Here is a 19,756-nt window from a genome sequence, read left to right on the forward strand (position 1 = left end):
GCTGGATCTGCAGCCACAATTTAAAATACAAGTTAATCTGCCCAGGCAAACAAAAGTGCATTCACGGTACAGCTCCAGAGCCTTGAGATGGGTTTGCCTGTAAGATCAGTTCCTAGGTCCTGGGCTTAGTGCTTATTCCAAATTATTACTTCCCTTTGGGCCAGCAGCTCCATGCTGCTCCATGGCCTGGGAAGCAGCCATAACTCTGGCATGGGCTTAAATCCCAGCCTTTCTTCTAAAGCTGTGCTCTCTTCCCAGTCCTTTTCTCCACATCAATCCCACCTGGCTGCCCCTTGCCTAATGCATTCTCTGTTCGGGTTACGCTTCTCATAGTGACATGCTACCCATATACTGGTCATTAATTATATAGAGTCCAACTCCAAGACCTGATCTAAGCAAAGAAGCAAGCAAGCCTTTGCGTGCTATTTTCCCACCACCCATCTTCTCTGCCCCTAGCCTTTCCTTTCAGGCAGAGCTGAGATAAAGCTGGGATGTTGGGTTAAAAGATGGACTTACTCTACCCTGCTAAGGGTATGTCCAAGCAGATGAGACAGGGAACTCATCCAGACCTGCTCAGATCCAGTGGGGCTCCCTCTCTTGGACTACATGCATGGGGATCCTGCAGAAATGCAGCTCTGCTTCAGCCTCCCCCCTGCTGCTGCTGCTGCACTGAGTGGCAGGGGTCATGCTTGGATTTGATGCAAGCTCCAGTGTAAGCAAGCTATCCTCCACCTAAAGAGGAGCCACTTAAGGACGGCCCTTCGGGGAATTCCTCAGGCAAGGAATGCCACTGACTGCTCAGTTGGCTTTCAGGCTTCTAGATGATACACTTGTTTTAATCAAAACTGGGAGCTGTTTCACCATGGGAGTCTCATTCACACGCACATTGCACTGCCTGGCAAGTAAGAGAAGAAAGTGCAAAGGTGGGCTCGCACTGGAGGTAGCTTATCCCCGACTACAATGACCAGCCAAACCACCTCTGACTGGGGCCAAACTGGGACCATGCCTGGACATGGCTCAAAGGCAGAGCGGAGCAGGACAGAGATCTGGGCTCAGTGCTGCCAGGTCCAGAAGCACAGAGCCACCTGGTTTCTATGTGATTTAACTGCCCATCATGGGCTGACTCTCTGCCTAAGACTCCGGTGCAGAGTTAAGCTAGTACTCCTCCAGCAGGACCCTTGCCTGATCCAAAAAGGCACAATTCAGCTCCACGACATATCTATGACTGTATAGAGAGAGAGTTTTCCCTTTACAACAGTCTCTGGAGTGCATTCAGTACTGGTTCACGCAACAGGAGCATGGAGACTTCCACTTCTTCCCCCTTCCACTCATGGCCTTTCCTTCAGCTCTAACTACCGACAGTGGAGTTAGTGGCACCCACAGGACTCCCAGATTCTTCTGGTGAACTTGGCATGCACCTGTTTCTTATCTCTTCTTCTTCCAGATGTTTTTCTTCCAAGGCAAAACTGTTGGCTGTGCGCTCCTCCGGGAGCGCTGCTGATGCTTGCTGAACTGCAGGCTGGAGATGGCAAGATCCCTGGAAACAGAAAAGAGGCACGATGGTCACTGTCCAGTCCCTTTCTCTACTACACAGCAACATCCTGCAGTATGACACTCGTACACCCCTTGCCAAGACAAATTCTGAGGCAGAAGATGGGGAAGGAGGAGGGATAATTTCTAGCTGCAGCTGTATTAAATCACAGCTGAGATCCATCAAACCCAGTATTCCCTGAGGATCCAAGGAGCCCTGCAGCAGGGTGTGACCCCAGTGATGCTTCCCTAGTTCTGCCTTTCAGAAAGTGTTCCCATTGCATCTGATTTAACTACCACCAACAGATCAATGTGTCCTTCAACATGTCAGCTCCCTTTAACTCATTTACCTTCCATAACTCACTAATGTGAGAAAAGCTTCTGGTCTACAGTTGCTGCCCAATCTATCAGTTCCTACCTGATTGCTGCCCCTCCCCTTCTTGTGTGTCACCCATTCCATTTCAGAGGAACTTCCAATTCCAATCAAGAATCACATTTTATGTGATATTCCTCTAGTTTTGGAAGGACACAACCAACCCTGGTTCCCTCAGCTGTTAGCTTTCAGTTCTAGAGAGCAAAACCAGTCAAGTCTATTCATTTCAAGGGAGACCAGAGGGTGAAGTCAGGTCAAATCCAAGCGGTACCCACAGTCCAGGGTCTCAAAAGCAGATCTTAAGGTGCTCATGAGGGATGTCCAAAGCAGGGTTAAGTGGCATGCATACCTGAGAGCTCTCAGCAGGCCATGATGGGAAGGCCTCACACCACTGCTCTGCAGAGACTTCATTGATGCTCCAGAGCTCACTGGGAGCTTCAGACTCTGAAGGTACCTAATGAGCAAGAGGAGATGCATAAGCCACTCACATCCAGCCATGCTATGGTATGTGCCAGGGGGAGTGTGACAGACTAAGACAGCTGAATGAATGTTTTTGAAGGGTTAATTGCAGCTCTTTAAGAGCTATTCATAGCTCACTGTTACTGCCATCCTCTTCTGTCAGACCTCACTCTATTCACAGTCATATGTAATGATTGGGGAGTTTAGCTATTGCCTTGCTATGAAATCAGTGACAGGTCTCTACAATGACTTTGCTCCCCACCTCCTTACAGTGTAAGCACTCCTCTATGCCACTGGCTGAAGCAAGACAACTGAAAGCCCATGTGAGCTAAAAGAGCTGGCTATGGATGATATTTGACTTCCAATTCCCAGCTCACATCAGTCCTCCTCTCCTGCAGCCTCTCCCACCTAAGCCATGCAGGAGACACTGGTATGCCAAAGTCTGACACCCTCCACCTGCCCCTCTCCTGGCTCCCCCCTTTGCACCCCACACTTCCTCAGCCTCCTGACAGCGGATGGAGGCAGCATTGCTTCACATCACCTAGTAAAGAGACTGTTGTACAACAGGAACACCCTAGCGACACTTTGCCAGGGCCTCTTGGGAGGGGTATGAACGCCACTAGACAAGTTCCAGCTGTTTGCTAAGAGCTGCACAGCCATCCCCAGGGAGGCCCTAGAGCTCCTCGGCTCTGTCTGCTTGCACCCCCCCCCGAGCAGCCCCCCAGAGACACCCCCAGGACCCCCCTGGCTTACCCAGGCTTCGCCTGGCAGAAGGCAGCACAGATGCTGTCCCTCGAGTGCGAGCACTCACACCTGCCGAGCGATCTCTTGCGCCGCTTCGGAGGGCTCCCCAAGCCATAGGGAGCGGTGTGCCTGTTAAAAACAGAAGGCATCAGCTCCGCAGCTAACCTCTTTATTAGCCACAGGTTTATAGCACAGCCCTGGGAGGCAGCCAAGCCAGTGCCAGGATAATAAAAGACTCATCCATAGACATAAGGTGAAAAGGCCACTGATAGATCTAAGCCTTTAAACTCCAGCTCCTCTCCCACCTACTGTTTTCTCCACCCTACCCCTCCCAGGATGATTACCAATATGTGCTGGGTTGCAAGTGGAATTTTCTCTCCTTGCCGTGGCCCACCGCCCATTGCAAGGGTCACCACAAGTGCTGGGTGAGCTGGCAGTGTGGCAAAGCACTGCCCCAGTCCACCAGCAGCAAGCAGCCAGGTCCTTAAGCGCTGAGACATCAGTGCTTTCCCTCCCTGCCTCCATGGGTTTTAACACCCAGGACATGGTACAAATGAAGATGTCTTGGGGCCATAACAGGTTCTTCTGATCACAGCATGCTTTCAGAGCTGTTAGCACATTCCCCAGCTCCATCTCTGATAGTGATCTACTCTCCCAGAGGGTTTAGGATTGGCAGTGTCTGCAACTATTCTCTGAGCAAGCAGCGAGTTGTAATTGCACGTTAGTAAGCATGATTATAACCACACCTGAGTACATGTGTTTTGCTACAGTGTGATGGCCATTGGTCTGAAACAGCTCGGAAAGCTGCTTTAGCATTCCTGAGGGCAGTACTTGGCAGCCACAGGATGCTAGTGCCAGCCCACCACTGTCTCATTAACAATGCTGGCAGCAGCCAGGGTTACAGCGCGCAAGTGGGTAGAAAAACTTTCTGACTTGCAGCTCTAACACCTCAGAGTTGTGTTCAGCTTGCAGAGGTACAGAAAAAGTCAGATAAAGATGAGCCCCGGAGGAAGCAGCGCCCTGGGCTTTCCCTTCACTGCCCTGTGAGTTGTACTGAGTCCTGAGCAGAAACACAGCTTGTCCCTATCTGGATTTGAGAAAGGACTGGACTTACAGTGCTCTCCAAAGCAGGTGCTACAAGAGCCTCCCAGAACCCACATTCCTCTAACCTAACCCTATCCTCCAACAGAAAGCACGGTCACTCATCAGAATTGTCCCATCCCCTACCCCCCAAAAAAGCTATGTCCCTGCTCACCCAGGTGTGTTGACCCAGATGATATCCAGGTGACAAAAGTAGATGCATTCCTTATCCAGCCAGCTATTGCAGGAACATCGCTTGGTCCTGGAGTGCGAAGCCAGGGGGGACTCCAGCGGAGGGTGGCCCATACCTGCAGCACAAGGAGGAAAGGATGAGTTGCAGGCTGGGTGCAGAGCGCTGGAGTGCCCGTCCGTCTGTCATCTCTGCAATTACACCTCCCGTAAGGCTTACGGCGATTTCAACGTGCAGGCGGTTTTACAGGAGGTGCAGCCTTCACTCATTAGGCTCCTACAGGACTTGCACAACCCCGGCGGCTGCCGGGGCTACCCCGGAGCAAAAGTGCCCGGCAATGCCCCTCTCCCCGCCGCCAGCCTCGGGGCAGACCCCAGGCACCCTCCGGCACCCTCGCAACCCCGCTCCCCGAGCCGAAGGGAGCCGGAGGGGTGACCCCAACAGGGCAGGCACCCCCGGGGCACCGAGCCCCCCCCAGCCCGGGGCTCACCGTCTTCCAGGAGGGAGCAGAGGGCGAGCACCAGCAGCAGGGCGCCGGCGGGGTGGCTGGGCATGGCGCGGGTCTCACCGGCGTGGGGCTGCGCTGAGAAGGAGCTGGAAGTTTTGGAGACTTTTCCCTCGGGTTTTCTTTCTTTTCCCCACTCCCTAGCCCGGCTCTCCCGCTGTTTTCTCCTCACGGTGTTTTACCGGAGCCGCCGCGATGCGTCTGGAGCCGCAGGCGCCGGGCAGGTGCTTTATAGCGCGGCCGCAGCCGCGTCACGGCCCCGCTCCGCCCCGCAGCGTGGAGCGACCGCGGGCACGCGTGGGGCGCAGGCGCCCGGCGCTGGTAGACCTGTCCGCCTATATGGGTAGACCTGTCCTCAACATGGGTAGATCAGTCCCCGTGGGCACGCACGCCCCGCAGCCTTCGCGAATCCCGCGTGGGTCCTCCTATGGGGAAGAGAGAAGCGGCGTGAGGAAGAATGCTGCCCTTTGGGGGGTACAGCGTGGAGCGGGGTTCACTGTGTGCGCTGTTACGGGGGGGGTTCGGAGCCAGCCGGAGGGAGGTGAAGGCAGGGGGTTGGTTGTAGCCGCCGGCCGGCAGATGGAGTGGGGGGTACAGGAAGCGTGTCCCGCTGTGGGAGCCCGCTGGCCGCCGATGGTCCTCACGGGACCCCCCCACCTGCTTCGTTGCTCCAGGCATAGCAAAAAGGGACGAGTTGAACCAGGCAGTGTAGTGGGCTAGCCTGTTCTGCATGGGCTGGTTTAACCTGGGTAAACCAGGCAGAATCCCAAGTTCGGTTAAGTTTCATGTGAAATCGTTACTCAGCTCAAGAGACTGCATCTGTTAAATGGAAGTCTCTGCTTCCTCTCTCCCTTTTTCATAAAATCCATTTAAAGTGATTTGCTAGGTCTAGCAATTAAAATTTCTCGCAGTAAAACTCTCTGGCCGCTCTCTGGTTTTGCTTCAGCATTAATGATGGCATTCTCAACATTATCAGAACATTTTTAGGATACGAATCATATAAAACACTGATGTCACCTCCCAGCAGGCACAAGGAGGTAGTCAAAGAAAGCATCTTCATCTTGCCCATCATGTGTGTATCATGCAGAAGCAGGAAACTGTCCCATGGAGAAGTGTTGGGGGGATAACAGCTTTCAGGCACCCCATGTCCACTGAAGCTCAGAAAGGCAGCTCGACTTCATCAATCCTGGGAGCAGAGTACGTCTCGGAGCACGAGCAGGTTAGAAGAGCAAGCATAGAAAAGCCAACAATAAACTACTGCACTTGATTTTCTTATGATGGATTTAAAGGTTTCTTAGAAAAAGGGAGTGTGTTTTTATTTGTTTACCATAAGCAGTTTAGGGTTTTATTGCACTGTTGTCATGAACAGAGGCAAAATGACGGCAATTACAGTCAGTCAGTGTGAGGCTTCATGCAAAGTGTAACACGTGCATGAGGAATGGAAAGAGGAATAAGAGCCAGAGTGTGTGAAACTGCTTTCATCTGAGCAATGGCTTCTGCTCACAGTCTCATGGAAGTAAATTGGGTTGCGGATGCACTCCTGCAAGAAATGATAGAGTTTAACATGCACTCAGACCTAGCAGCAGTGGGAATCCCTCTCTATATTCATGTGAAATGCATGCAGAAGATACGTGCAGGGGAAACCTCACAGTGGGATAAGAAAATATGCCAAGGGGAAATTGTTGCTCTGTTCGCAGACAGCTCAGATGGTGATGGCACATGAGAACACAGATACTGTCAAGGGCTCCATTGACTGAGTAAGGATGAAGTGTGGGGGCACAAGAGGTCAGAGCAGATGAAAAACATACATATGGGAATGCAGCTAAAATAGCAAGGAGAGGACATGTTGGGAAGAGAAAGTCAGGAATAGTGACAACTTTAGTTTAAAATAATAAGAAAGTACAAATATAACTGATAAAATGACGCTTCAGTGTGATAGGCAAACCAGCAGAGGGAAGTTTTTAACCTCTGTACCAATGCAACAGACACTCTGAAGAAAATAGGGAAATACAATAGCAGCATTACCTGTTTCAGCCCATATTCCAGCTGTGCCAAGTTTCAGAGTTATGTCAGAGCTCGCATACTGTGTGACATTCCAGATGCCAGTTCAGTGATATAATAAATCTCTCTTGGCTCCAGTTTCTGTGATCCTTGTTCTGGTCAGTGCAAGGTGAAAGAAGATACCCTCGACGTGGGGAAGGTAACGCAGCCATAGTTACCCACCCAGAGGAAATAAATAATGGGGAACAAATGACATAATTTTGCTTAAAGAAGGGGTACTTTCATAGCAAACCAGTGCATGAAGTATGAGACAGAGTCACATTAATGTGGCTTTCCAGGATTCATTTACTGAAAGGAACAGCAGAGAACTTTGTCACACAGAGACTTCTGTCACTCACAGACCTCATGCCTCCAGGAAGGAAAAAGAGTCTCAAGTTAACCTGAGGTTTTGGAGATTTGGGTTCAAGCTATTTACTTTACCCGACTCCTTTTGTGGCCATAGCTTTGCTCTTAGCTTACATTTCCAAGAGGTGCCTGAAGCTACACGTACCTGTCTGTGAAGATCTCTTACTGAGTCCCTAGAAGACAATGCCCAGGTATTTGCCTTTAATACACGTGCAAAAACACCTTTACAATCTAGACCTTTCATCCGCGATCTCTCCCTTCTTTTCTTAATTTCTCATAAATCCCAAGAGATTTACACCATTGTAGAAAGTGGAACAAATGTTACACCCTCTCATTCGTGTCTTCCTACTGAATGGAGTTTGAACTCATTTTGTTCTCCAGGAAATACCCAACTGTGTTGAGCAGGCACAAACCTGACCAGCACATGTATGGATGTTTGGCACCAACCTGTCAAAGATCTTAAAGGATGTGGAGCTATGGATGAAAGTCTGTTTGTTGCAGGGATGCAGGAACCCTGCAGAGATGAGGTGGTGTTGGGATCGCATTGACCAGGACTGCTTTGAAATGACCCTGCTCTGAGAGCTTTGTCCAGAGCTATAGAATTTCCGTGTGAAATATACAATGACTTCTTCAAAAGTAATCTGCCTTTAGGCTTGTAAAGAATGTCCAGAAAGAGGCTTCAGCATCAGCCATCCCCACAGAGTGTTGTTCTGGTATCTAACTGGTGCTTTCAAGAGTAGCTACTCATTTTAGGCTGAAAGTTCTATCTCCCCTTGTGCTATGGGCTGGGGGGTCAGCTCAGGCTGGGAGTGATGGCTCTCCTTGACCCAGACACAGACAGGCTGCACTGCTCCTACAATGCCTCTGCTCCCCTGATACAGAGTCGTGGCCACTGCTTCCCAGGGCCAGCCCTCCTTGCGTTGTCACCACACTAAGATCACAAATTAAACCAACAGCCTGGAGCAGAGGGACGGGTCCATGCTACACAAACACAGCTTCCAAAGAAGGAACAAAGGGAAACGCAGGGTGCTAAATGCCAAAGATGGGCTTTGCCTCCTGCAGTTATTTTTTCCCTTTTGTTTCTGACTGTAGGAATACATTGTTCACTTCATTGTGAAGAGTTCCAGGCAGACATGACGAAAGGGACAAAACAGCTCAAGAAAAGAGACATCCCGTGCAGCATTCATGAAATGTGTTGTTTGGAAACAAGGAACGAGCAAACAGGAAAGTGCTTTAACCATTGAGAAGACGGGATCCCAGCGTGTTCTTGGCACCAGCAGGAACAATGGGGTGATGTCACGAGCCAGAATTCTCCATGGTGGGTGGAAGCCCAGCAAATAATCATCATTCTTGCTCTGGGACATCACCAAAATTTCTCCACAGTTGGTCATCCCCCACTGAGGCCCTGTTAGGAAGTATAGGAAAGAGACTTTGGCAAATGAAGCTTCCTTTGGGAGATCCATCTCTCCACTCCCTACCCCCAGATCGATGCATCAGTTGCTATAAATCACTGCTTTCTGCTGACTCCAGGGCATTTCGGTGGTGGTGCTGGGAGCTGAGCACAGGCTGCCTGAAGAATGGGTTTCACACAGTGAAGAAGGGTGCACCCAAAGGCCTGGGTACTTCTAAGGGCAAAGGGGCAAAGTCTTGATAGCTATCTAGGGCTTTGAGCCAACACAGTATGGAGCGTTGCCCTTGCCATTCCAAAGGTGCTGAGCATGGCGAGGAGCTTAGGAGAAACAGCCTTGCACAAACAGTGGTGTTTGGAGAATTTCAACCAAGCTTAAGGCTATTAAATAACATAAACAATATGAGGGCATCCTCCAGATCACATTTTCTTATTCTGGCTTGAAGTCAGTTCTTTGGAGAGTGACCTGAAGCTCACTTGCAGCATGCAGGCATTTTCTGAAGCAGTTCCTGAATTCTCCTTTGGCTCCTTCCTTTTGTCAGGGACCATTTTCCTGTTAGGGTGGTGAGGCACTGGAATGGGTTCCCCAGGGAGGTTGTGAATGCTCCATCCCTGGCAGTGTTCAAGGCCAGGTTGGACGAGGCCTTGGGTTTAGAGTGAGGTGTCCCTCCCCATGGCAGGGGGGTTGGAACTTGATGGTCTTAAGGTCCTTTCCAACCCTAAATATTCTATGATTCTATGATTCCCATGAGAGGACTGGGATATCCAGGCAATCCTCACAGCTTGGAACAGCTTTCAGTCATTATTGGGCTATTACTGAAACCCCAGACTGCTCACAGCTCTCCAAGATGTGCTCTGTAAGACCTCAGTTTCTTTGCAGATCAAACCATCTCTGGGCTGTCATTTCTTTTGTTATATGAAGGTTGGTGCTACCATATGGGCAGATGGTACTGCTTGGCCAAGTTGGCCATGGGATTAGTCTTTCAACAACAAAAAGAACTTCAGTGAGTCTAAGCCATGAAATGGGAAACCTAAAGAAAAGAAGCATTAAGGCATGAGTGCTTGCATGGTTTCCTGATAACAGATTTGTCCCTGTTCTCTGTTGGTCTGTGGTTTGCATTATCAGTGCCTGAATATACACTGGAGGGTTGTTTCTCCTGGTCCCCCATTTTCCAGATCTGTGTTTGCTTTCCTCATCCTAGGAGTTTTCAGGGAAAACCAGTGTCCCCACAGAGAGAAGCAGCCTGGCCCCAGGCACTGGGACTGCCATGGGAATCTTCTAGAGCTGTACTGCTGCCTCCATCACCCCATCACAGACAGGAGGCAGAAATCTCCCCAGGAAAGTGGTGAGAGCAGGTCAGACAGGAAGGGAAAGACTGTGCCCTGCAACCTGGGACTTGCTGTCTCCATCCTTTGCAGTGAGGTGGGAAGGAAGCAGGTGGCAGTAGCTTTTGCATGGACCACTTCTTGCATCCAGGAGAGCCAACCTGGTTACAGCATCACCCAGAAAGTGTCTGTCCTCGTGGCTGTACTGACCCCTTGGAGGATGCTGACCTTTGCCTACCTTGCATGTGCCGTGAGTCAGTGTGTTCTAAGGCAGCTGATATTTGGCTGGCATCCTTGCTAGAGAACTGCAGGAATGAATGTTCTCAGAGCTGTGCTGCAGGCAGAAGAGACAAAGCCACAGGCACAGTAGCACTTTTCTGCCTGAGGATTCGAATTTATAGTGGGCCAGCAAAGGAGGAGGGCAGGCATCAAATAAAGCCATGCCCCTCCTCTCCAGTGCTTCTCTGCTTTAACTAGAGGTCTCAGAAGTCATTTGAGCTGGGCAAGTTTGGTATCACAGGGTTACGGCATTGCCTTGGGATGTCTGTCAGGCAGAAGGAGGCCTCTGCAGTGCCGCAATTCAGGAAGCTGCTAATGAAAGCTTAAGGGCAGTGAGAGAGGTGTGATCCTCAGGTGATTTCAAAGGGGAAAATCCCAGCTGAATGTCTCAGAGACCTTTGAAATGTACTCAGCTGTCTGTCTATAATCTAAGATGATTATCGCTCTGTTACACAAGCGTAATTAATTTTATAGTAAAGTCTAACTAGTCCTTTAGTAAAATAAAAGAGGGGGGAGGCAAGATTTGCCTCTAGGACACCACTTCAGATTAAATCCAGGAAGGCACTAGATAAACTTGGGATATTGTGAATATGTGGATGTGTGATCAGCTTCGGAAGGGACGTTCAACTTCAGGCATCAGGGCTCTCCTATTGGATGAAACGTACAGCAGGAACAGGCCATACCTTATCCCTTATGGCAAGACTTGTCCACCTTCCTCTTGAGCATCTGCTGCTGGTTACTGCCACAGACCATGGACCTGATCTAGTCTGGGTTTACAGTTGTTTTAGTCATAATAAATGTGCTCCTGATGACACCTTTCCATCCTGCTGTGGGAGCCCTTGCAGAGGGCAGCACTGGAGAACACTTGCAAATCTCCCACACCAAGGAATTTGCTGAATCTTTTCAGCATTAGCTATTCCTTCTTTCATAAACGTAGGGACTCCAAAGGCTGTGAACTCTTCCTATTCCTTCCTCCTTCCCTGGGAAGCAGAGAATGTTCACTCTTTTTCTGAGGATGGAAAAGTTGCAGCAAAGGGAAACACTTGCAGGTAAGAAAGGCTTTTTTTATAGAGTTAAACTGAATGACAATTACAGATCTGCCCTGTGTGCCTGCCTGATTACATATTTTCTGTGCCCAAAGGGCAAGAAAAGAAAAGCAAAGCACAGTGTGTGTTTAGACAGCCCCATGGAGACATTCCTTGTACATTGGGTGTTCATTGGAACACTTTAATATGGATGTCTGCGTTTACTCCACCCTGATGGTTGAACTTCAGATTTCCAGAACGATGAGTGACCTGGAATTTATAATTACAATAGGTGTAATGCAATTAATCACCACCTGGAGCTGTCTTCTATCGCTAACTGCTTTATGATACCAATCCTCTGCAGCAAGTGCATGAGAACAGCTTGTGCAACATAACTCCTTCCAGCTGAGACAAGTTCAGTGGGGTTCCTACCACCGGGACAGGCATAAATACCCCTTTTCTACAGCAGCTGCTTTCAGCAAGTGCCAAGGTGTTCCAGGTCTCAGATAGCAATATTCAATATCCAGATACCAGCACATAACACACGGGCCTGAAGTCCCCTTTAACAGCTAGTTTTTATTTGGCCTTGCCAGCAGCTTATGCCCATTCCACATCTCTCTTTCTAGGTCATTCTTTTGGGGAAGATGTGTGAGTTAGCATTTGGGTAAGAAAGCTGCAAAGATTGGTCAGAGATGAAAATTCATGCAGAGAATAAATCAGCAGTTAAATACGGCTTGAAGAAACCCAAGGCAAACAAAGAAGATGCAAGTGTATTGCCCTTTAAACCTCAGCATTTGTACATGTGGTTAATTATTAACTATTGATATGGTTTATTGATGTATTGATGTATTGATTTGTGCCACCTAGAGGACAGATCCCATTGTTCTGAACAATGTACAAGTCCATGACAGTAGCTGAAGAGTTTACAAAGGTTTTCCAACCAGAAGCGCAGGTGCTGGAACACTGAAAAATGTGAACACTGAGAATATCTCCATTTCCTCCCAGATGATGGGTAGAGTAGGAGATGAAGTGCAGAGCTTTGGAATCAGTTTGTTCCACTCAATACTATTATTTCAGCTCTCAGTCTTGCAGTTTGTTGTGAACTATTGAATTGATTTGGTTTTCTTCACTCAGGGAGTCAAGATTGTAATGGAAAGAAACGTCTCCTGTCCAAATGCAGGCTTTTAATCTGATTTGAAACTTTTAAAAACATTCTGTTTTTCAAAAAAATCCAAAACACTTGATTGGAGAAAAAAAAAAAAAAAAAAGAAACCAACCAAAAAAACATTTCCAGCAAACCAAGAAGGTCATAATTTCCATCCAGCTCAATCTGCAGGTTTGGTAGGAGATGAGAGGCTCCAGTCTGCAGCAGCACATCATTTAGGGAAGGAAACAACGAAAGTTTTACAAGAAAGTTTAATTAAAGTAGGAGTAATTAGGTGCTGAGGAATCACAACACTAACTTGGCAAGGGATCAGTCTCTGCTAACAGTGTCTTTTTGCTGTATGTCTCTACCCTTGGACAGATGTAACCATAATTTCAGTTACTGGTTAACCAGCTTGCCATGAAGCTTCATTCTTACGGGCTGGTTTATGCTATAACTATTGGTATCTGACTGCAAGTCCAGAGGGAACAGAGCTGAGGGTAGCAACCAGATTTTCTGCTTTACTAGAAATTCTGAGATTTTTTGCTCCAAAATAAAATGTCTTAAAATAAAGTGACTTAAAACTATTGGGAATTTCACATTAAAAATATATAAAATCACAGAAGCAGGTCTCAGATCACAGAAATGTATGATTCTGAGCAAATAGTTGCAAGTGTTTGGTTTCTTAAAAAGCATTTTAGCATATTGAAGCAAAATTTCACTGTGAAAAGTGAATGTAAGTTGAATAGCAAGGTATTACATTACAAAACTGCAGGCACAGGATACTGCATATTCATAACTGTGATTAATTTTGCTAGCGTTACTGTTAATTTGTTGGCTTCGGTACAATCAGTGTATTTGTAAAGGATGTTTAACAGTACTAGCTGTGTTTGTAAGTCAGCCATTTCTAATAGTCACTTTGTCTTGATTTCTCAATAAATAAATGAAGAGCAAAGCAAGAGAAGAGAAGAGAAGAGAGAGAAGAGAAGAGAAGAGAAGAGAAGAGAAGAGAAGAGAAGAGAAGAGAAGAGAAGAGAAGAGAAGAGAAGAGAAGAGAAGAGAAGTTCTTTTCCTTGCCACTGGCTGTTTTGTCCAGCTCTGGGAGTAGGTGCTAAACAGGGAGCACAGTGTTGCCAGAGACCAGCTCTGGGAGTAGATGCTAAACAGGGAGCGCAGTGTTGCCACTGAGTGATTTTGCTCCGAAGGCCATGCGTTAGTTGTGTCTGACATGTCTTGGATGCCACATACCATCTGCTTTGTTGCTGGAGATAATAGAAAATCTAGGAGCAAACAAGGCAGATGAGTAGTGGAGGAGGTAAGGACTCAGCTCCCGTGGAGCTGTTCTATTTATACCTCAGGGATTCCACAAAATATCTCCTGCTGTGTTTATGGGGTGGTTTTCTATGGCACGAACCATGCAGAGATTCCTCCTGCCAGCATTGCCTGCAGACCTTGGGGTATCACCAGCTGATGGAGAAGCTCAGCCCTGGGGAGAGGCTGCGGAAGAGAGGGTTTCATGGTGTCATGAAGAAAGACCTTCTTGGCTGCTCCCAGGCAAACTCCTTTCTCTGACCACTGAGGATGCATCCTGCTATCAGTGGGAGCAAGCCCAAACTTGCCACCCACCTTAATTCATTCACTGTCCACTAATGGCCCAGCTGAATGTGCTGAAGCTCCTCTGATGGGGAAAGCTCAGCTCCAAACATAGACACCAGTTCCACATGGTCTGCAGTGGTAAGCCAAGGAATGGCTGAGCAGGCTTGTCCCAGACCATCCGGATGGTGCAGAGGTGATTTTTGCATCAGTTTGAGCAAAAAAGCTGCCTAAATTAGTGGCAAATCTGAAGAAGGGAAATGCAAAGAAGGCAGCCAGGAGGAGTATTAAATGTGAACCTTCCCCACAGGTTTAATTTGAGAACTGGTCAGGTGTTTCCCAGGATAAATGAGGTCCTGGGAGAAAAGGGTCTCTCCCCCTCTTCTCACTCTACCCAGTAGCTCACTTACTTCCAAGGTTCTTCTTTAGCCAGTATTTGATTATCTGCCCAGAATATAAGGAAAGATACAAAAATCCCATCCCAGATAACCTCATTCTCCCACCAAAAGGGGTCTCTGTCTTTAACAGCCCCAGCAGGAAGCAGGTAAAGTTACTCACACTTGGCCTCTTCCGTGGCTCAGGAAAGTGCTGTAACCACTGGACTTTGAGTCTACTAGTACACACACATGTCTGAGGGCTCGCCTCTGCTGTCTTTTGTGTGGGTTTGGCAAGCTCTGCACATGTCTAATGGATCAGGTCTTGCCAAAAAAACAGAAAGTGGGGAACGCCTAGTTTAAGAGTCTCTCCAGGGCTTGTGCACAAGCAGCTCACCATGTCCAAAGAGCTAAATCCAAAGGGGATTAAGTGCTCAAGCCTAGCATGTAGGCATCCTGGAGAAACCTAAAACCTGAGCTGCCACCTAACCCTGTAGGTACTTTAGGTTCCTGGGTGCTGACTTTCCCCCACGGGAGTACACACAAACCAGTCTACACCCCAGGCCTTTTGACACTCATATTTCTGCTGCTGCATGGCAGACATCCTACACGAGGTACGTGCACATCCCCATGGCATAAACATTCTCCACTGCACTCAGCCTGCTCTCCTCTTTCCTGAAACAACAGAGTTGTCCCCGTCGTTTTATGACATTTTGGAAAGGAATTCAGCAGCACATCGAAGGACACAAAACACAACAGGGACAAACACTGATAACATTGGCAAAGGGGCAAACAGAGTAGGTGTTTGATAGCTCCCCAAATACAGACTTCCACACTCTGCTTAATGATAGGAAAAGTGTAGACAGGATATCCCTGCAGGGTGTCTCTTCAGGAGAGTTGTTGGCAAAACCTGTGTTTCTCTATACACAGTGAGCAAAGGTGCTTTGAGCCAGAAAGATTTTTTATTGTGTAAGAGAACAAAACAAGAAAGAACAAAAGTAGTTTTCATGAGAGAAGTGTGTGAGTGTGCTCCCTCTGCAATAATCTGCAGTGAAGTGAGCATAAGTTGGCTGCCTCTATCTCTAAATTGAAATCTAACATCTCTGCAGACATTGAAAGCCATAACGAATGCAGGGCTCCATAAATGATTGCACTCATTTGCTTCCATATCCCTGAAAAGATAGATTGGTGTTTGCGGATGTAATGCAGGGGTGGCTGGTTGTGGAGCCTGTCCCCACAGGGACAGACCTGTCCCCACAGTGTTAGAGACAGGAAGAAGTCAATCTTGTGAGGGACACAAGAAAATACAAGCAGATGCTTAGGATGAAGCTGGTGTTTGTAGAAGGCAATGCAACACTGGGCTGCAAACTGAAGGTGATTGGGTGTTACCACACCTTGAGCTGATTTCTGGAGGAAAGATGAGCACATCTCTGTAGCTCCAGCGTAGGGTGAGAGTCCTGGATCAGCAGGACCTAATGCTGTTGCTTATGCATAGGGAGAGCAAAAAGACTCCATCAGGAACAGCTTTTGCACCTACCATTAACATTTGCCCTCAAAAGTTTTGAGCCAAGAGGGGCTGTTCAACACCTTGGAGGCTCAGCTCTGGCTCAGTCATCCTCTGCCCTGCTTTTGCAGTTGTTCAAATCACCATGTTTTTAGGCTCCAACCTTTGTAATTCAGTGCCAGCAAGACAGGCTGCTTTGCACAGCTAATTGCATGCAGCAGCAGATGCCTCATTGTGTTATGGTTGTCTGGACATGATATAGCAGAGCCTTGGTCTAGCTGTGTCAGAGGGATAAGCAGAAATACTTATGGATGATCTGCCCTAGGTTAATGGCATAATGAGAGAGGTGTGAAAATTATGAGTTGTGGCAGCCCTAGGAGGCATCTTATTTGTCTACGTGGTGACAGATGCCACCTAAGGAAGGGGTATATATGCTACAGACAGATGATGTAACACAAATCTTAGTTAACATTAGGCACTTTTAACAATAACTGTTCAGATGACAGTTCATGGAGAGCACACATTCCTGCAGGCAGAGAAGCTGCAACCAGGAGTATACCCCACCCAGCTCCGCAAAGCAACCCTAAGGCACAAACCTACAGAGGCACAAGGGCTTGCCTGAGAAGGGCATGTTGCACCCAGCCCTTCGTTGTTTCACAGTGCTTTGTGTCTTGGGCTCTTCCAAAGGGGATCACAACCAGAAGCCAAAGGCACAGTGTCAGTGGTGAAGGTTCCTCTATGGCCGTGTCAAAGCAAGCGTAGACTCCATGCATGGAGAAGGTGGCATGACGTTCTAAGGGAGCATAAAGGTGTTCCCCCACCAAATCAACAGCTGAGAAGGTCTTTGTTCCTGAGACCATTTGTCATGACTTCTGCAGCCATGGAGATGGTGTATGCAAGGCGCTGTTATATCCTGTGTCATCCTGGGTTTAGACCATGGTCTTCTGGATCTAGTCATCAGCATTGGGTGTAACTAGGAGCACTTCAGCTTCTCTAACCTGCTACCCTGTTGAAGCAGAACAAGCGGTACAGCACTCTTTGGGATACTGACTCGCCTCAGAAATGCATCAGCACCAGCCATATGAGGATGATTACAGATCTTAAGAAAATCTTCCTCAAAATCCTGGGCTCTGGATTCATGCGGTGCTGTGGGAATCTCAGCTTACGTGGCTTGAAGGGAAGTCTCTTTGTGTACTCTAAGGGAAAACTGGAAAATATCAATCCTACCTCAGAAGAAACTAATTATGTGGAGGAACTTCCTCCATGATTTGAGAGAAGGGGCTGGGAATGCAGCCTGGAGATGATGACCTGACTTTCTCTGGGAGGAACATCTATAGCTGCTGCAGTGATGCTATCTAGGTATCACCACTGTGGAAACCTCACTATGTATTATGGACCAGGGGTGGTTCATGTGGTTAGATGTGAATATCTCCCCAGCTTGCAGCCTCACTGCTGTAATACGTGCTGCCTGTCTTAATCTTGGCTAGAATGGGGCAGTCATGCAGAAGATCTTGAGCAGCCAACTGCACGGCAGCACCGTTCCAATATGATGCTCTGCAGCACGTAGAGGTGAAAAGGGACCTGGGATGCTTTCACAGCACCACGTTCCTCAACTGTCAGGAAGCAAATACCTCCGTGTGGTCAATCCCACCAAAAAAAATGGATTTTAATCCACTGAGATGCCAGCTTAGTTTGGCCTTGACATAAGCACTGAGAGAGGATAAAAGCTTCTGGGAGGACAGGCCAGATGGGAGGATTATCTGCACTGTTTTGGAAGAGGCTGTGACTTTACAAACACTCACTCACTGAAATGAACAAAAACATCTTCTGCGGTAAGAGCTGCCTGCGCTGAGCCTTCTCCCCAGCTCGCTGATATGCAAATCCCACCACACGCAGCTGGGCTGGCGCGTTGTGGTTGGCATCCTCTCTGGACCAATTTTGGTAATAGCTTTCTACGTGACTCGGGTGTGACTAAGCAGAAAGGAATGAGTGGGGACTCTTTGTTCTTGAAGCTCAGCCGAAATATGAACGTGCTGGCCTGACAAAAGCCGGCTCTTTGAATAAAGAAAATCAAGAGGTCTGGAAGGTTAATGAGTGACATAATCTGCTCCCTTGGAAGTGCACATAGGCAAGGAATGAAAACAATGTGCAACTGAGAGAATTGATTACCCCCAGTGTCGCACTCACCTGTGTGCATGGATTCCCCACCACGCTGCCTTGAGCATGGCTCATAGGGGCCCAGCAGTGAGGCAAAGGGCTCAGCTGGGACCCTCAGCACCAATGTCGTGCTTGGAGGAGGAGGAAGGCTCTGAAGGTGGGATTTTGCAAACAGGATGTTGAGGTACAAAGTCTGCAGATAAGGTGTGCAGGAGGAGCAAAGAACGCTATACCCTTTTACCACCTTAGTTTTAACCCAGGTTGTAATCTGCTGTTAGGGATGAAAGAGATGTGAATTCGCCTTCTGGTCACTAAGTGCTTAAGCGAGTCTTTGGACCTCTGAATTACTTTCTCAAGCTGGAAAATAGCTCTTTACAAAGTCCTGTCCAATAGCAGCCCTTGTCCTGTATTTGAAATAAATGGTGTCTACTTTAAGGACGGAGCTGTGCCATTGAGAACAGGAATTTCCCTGTAGTCATCCTGCATCCCTATGGTCAGCGAGCAGCAAGAGTTGAGACACATTCTTCATTTCATGTTGTCTCTAAGCAGTGTTTAACCCCTCAGCTCCGTGGCAGCAGCCAAGCACCTAAATGTCTGAGGTCGCATGCCCTAAATACCATCACTGATCTGACTGTGCTGGAACCTGCAATACCCCTGTAACAAGGAGGTAGAAGGAAGATGATCCGGCACAGTGTGTGCTGTTGGATGCTGGGTTATAGCAGGGAGATATATGTCAAAGGAGGCATGGAAATGAACTTGCAGCTGACTTTGGTTCAAGTAATTATATCTAACACAATGCTGCTTCTGACGACAATGTGAAGGAATGACCCATGAGCAGAGATTCCATCTAACTGCTGAGCAAGGACGTGAAATCCTGTGCATCCCTCCCTGGGGGCTGCTGAGCATAGGAAAATGGGCTGGTCTGGGCTGTGACCTCCCTGTCCAGGTCCTTAGCATGATCCTTGATTTACCCACATCCACAGCTCCAGCTAGCCTGGAGCTCTTCATAAAGAAAGTGAATGCACTGCACAGGCACAATACCTGTTCAAAGGCCAGGGTGATCTCAGTGGATTGCAGAAGACACAGACCTCTGACCTCATGAAGGATTTGCCTCTGCTGCTGTGCAATGGGCAGCACACGAGGACATGAAGAGTCATGTCCCTACAGCAATGAGTGCCCAGGAGGCTCAAAGGCAGGACACTATTGTGATCACCCCGACTTAAAGGTTTTGTTTGCCATTCTCACAAAGAATGAGCAACAGATCAGGTTGTTTCCTAAAATGGAGTTAATCACTTATAGCTGCTGCTCTGCAATCTGTTCTCTGCAGTCCCTGTAAAATGAGCTTTCAGGTCTGTGGATATACATACCTGGGGTTTGTGCAGTTATCTCTGCCGGCATCGGTAAAGATTGCCCAGGAAATCAGAGCACTGAATTCACCTCTCTGGTCTGTCACAGCACTGCTGGAGAGTGGCTCATCCTCCCAGCTTCAACAAGGGGCTGGTAGAACTGTCCTTTCCCACAGGGCACAAGATAGGGTGGTGAGAACATCAAATGGAAATGTAACCAAACAGGGATGGACCTGGGCCTTTATGTCCTAATAGGGTTTGTAGCTGTTGTTTACACCAAGTTTAATTATCAATTAACCTTGATGGTTAATTG

At 48.1% G+C, this 19,756-nt stretch overlaps 1 protein-coding gene across 1 annotated transcript; it reads right to left on the reverse strand.

Moving 5' to 3' along the window:
* Positions 1 to 807: 807 nt before the first annotated feature.
* EDN2 (endothelin 2) lies at positions 808 to 4,998 on the reverse strand. Its single transcript, XM_061360598.1, has 5 exons — positions 4,867 to 4,998; positions 4,362 to 4,494; positions 3,116 to 3,235; positions 2,253 to 2,357; positions 808 to 1,537 (listed from the first exon to the last, which is right to left on the reverse strand). The coding sequence occupies exons 1-5, from the start codon at positions 4,928 to 4,930 to the stop codon at positions 1,426 to 1,428; spliced, it is 534 nt and encodes a 177-aa protein (XP_061216582.1). The 5' UTR covers positions 4,931 to 4,998; the 3' UTR covers positions 808 to 1,425.
* Positions 4,999 to 19,756: the final 14,758 nt, after the last annotated feature.

The sequence above is a fragment of the Neopsephotus bourkii genome, unplaced genomic scaffold, assembly GCF_033783945.1.
Source record: "Neopsephotus bourkii isolate Nb327-2 ecotype Australia unplaced genomic scaffold, CSIRO-AGI_Nbou_v1 NB_1036, whole genome shotgun sequence".
In the NCBI taxonomy this organism is placed as follows: domain Eukaryota; kingdom Metazoa; phylum Chordata; class Aves; order Psittaciformes; family Psittacidae; genus Neopsephotus; species Neopsephotus bourkii.